This window comes from Seriola lalandi, unplaced genomic scaffold, assembly GCF_002814215.2.
Source record: "Seriola lalandi dorsalis isolate HSWRI2012SDOR001 ecotype SW California unplaced genomic scaffold, Sedor1 jcf7180002054505, whole genome shotgun sequence".
NCBI lineage: Eukaryota > Metazoa > Chordata > Actinopteri > Carangiformes > Carangidae > Seriola > Seriola lalandi.
Window position 1 is genome coordinate 18,375 of NW_019525058.1, and position 558 is coordinate 18,932.

A 558-nucleotide genomic window follows, 5' to 3' on the forward strand; every position below is an offset into this window, starting at 1 on the left:
CAGTACTCTGAGAGGATGCAAACATCAGCCACTGGCCCTGCCAGAAGAGTGTCCTCACAGCGTCGCTCTAAGGCGTCAAAACCCTCCAGTTTCTCCTCCACTCAGAATGCGAGAGCTAGCTATAACCCCAGTCAGGCTGAAGCTGGAAACCTGTACCAGAGCAAGCTGTTTCCTGCTGCTGGAGGAAGTGCCCAAGGAAGCTACAACCCCACTTCAAACCGTGTGAGTTATACCCAGTCTCTTCCAGCGGCCTACAAACAAAACGCTCCTGTGGGCTTTGCACCGCGGAGTGTCAAAGCGCCCGCAAGCCAGAGGTTGAACTACAAACCCAGCTACACCTCCACCGAACAGTCTCCCAGCAGAAACCTGGCCGCCTCTGGGAGCAGCAGAGCGGGAACCTCCCCTCAGCTCTTCGCCCCGACCAGAACCCACGACATCCCTCATCGCTACGGCGGGTTCGCCATCCGACGTCTGAAGGATCCTGTTGACGAGAAGGAAGCTGGTGTCCAGAGGCCACAGCCTTACAAGCCACAGGCTGCACCTTACAAGCCACAGGCT

At 57.3% G+C, this 558-nt stretch overlaps 1 protein-coding gene across 1 annotated transcript in view; it reads left to right on the plus strand.

The window, feature by feature from the left end:
- The window catches only part of LOC111660083 (uncharacterized), a 10,730-nt gene that overhangs the window by 9,523 nt on the left and 649 nt on the right, over nucleotides 1-558 (plus strand). The window contains exon 4 of the mRNA XM_087175829.1: nucleotides 4-555. Coding sequence (XP_087031955.1) covers nucleotides 4-555 — 552 coding nt within the window. The remainder of the gene's footprint in view (nucleotides 1-3; nucleotides 556-558) is intronic.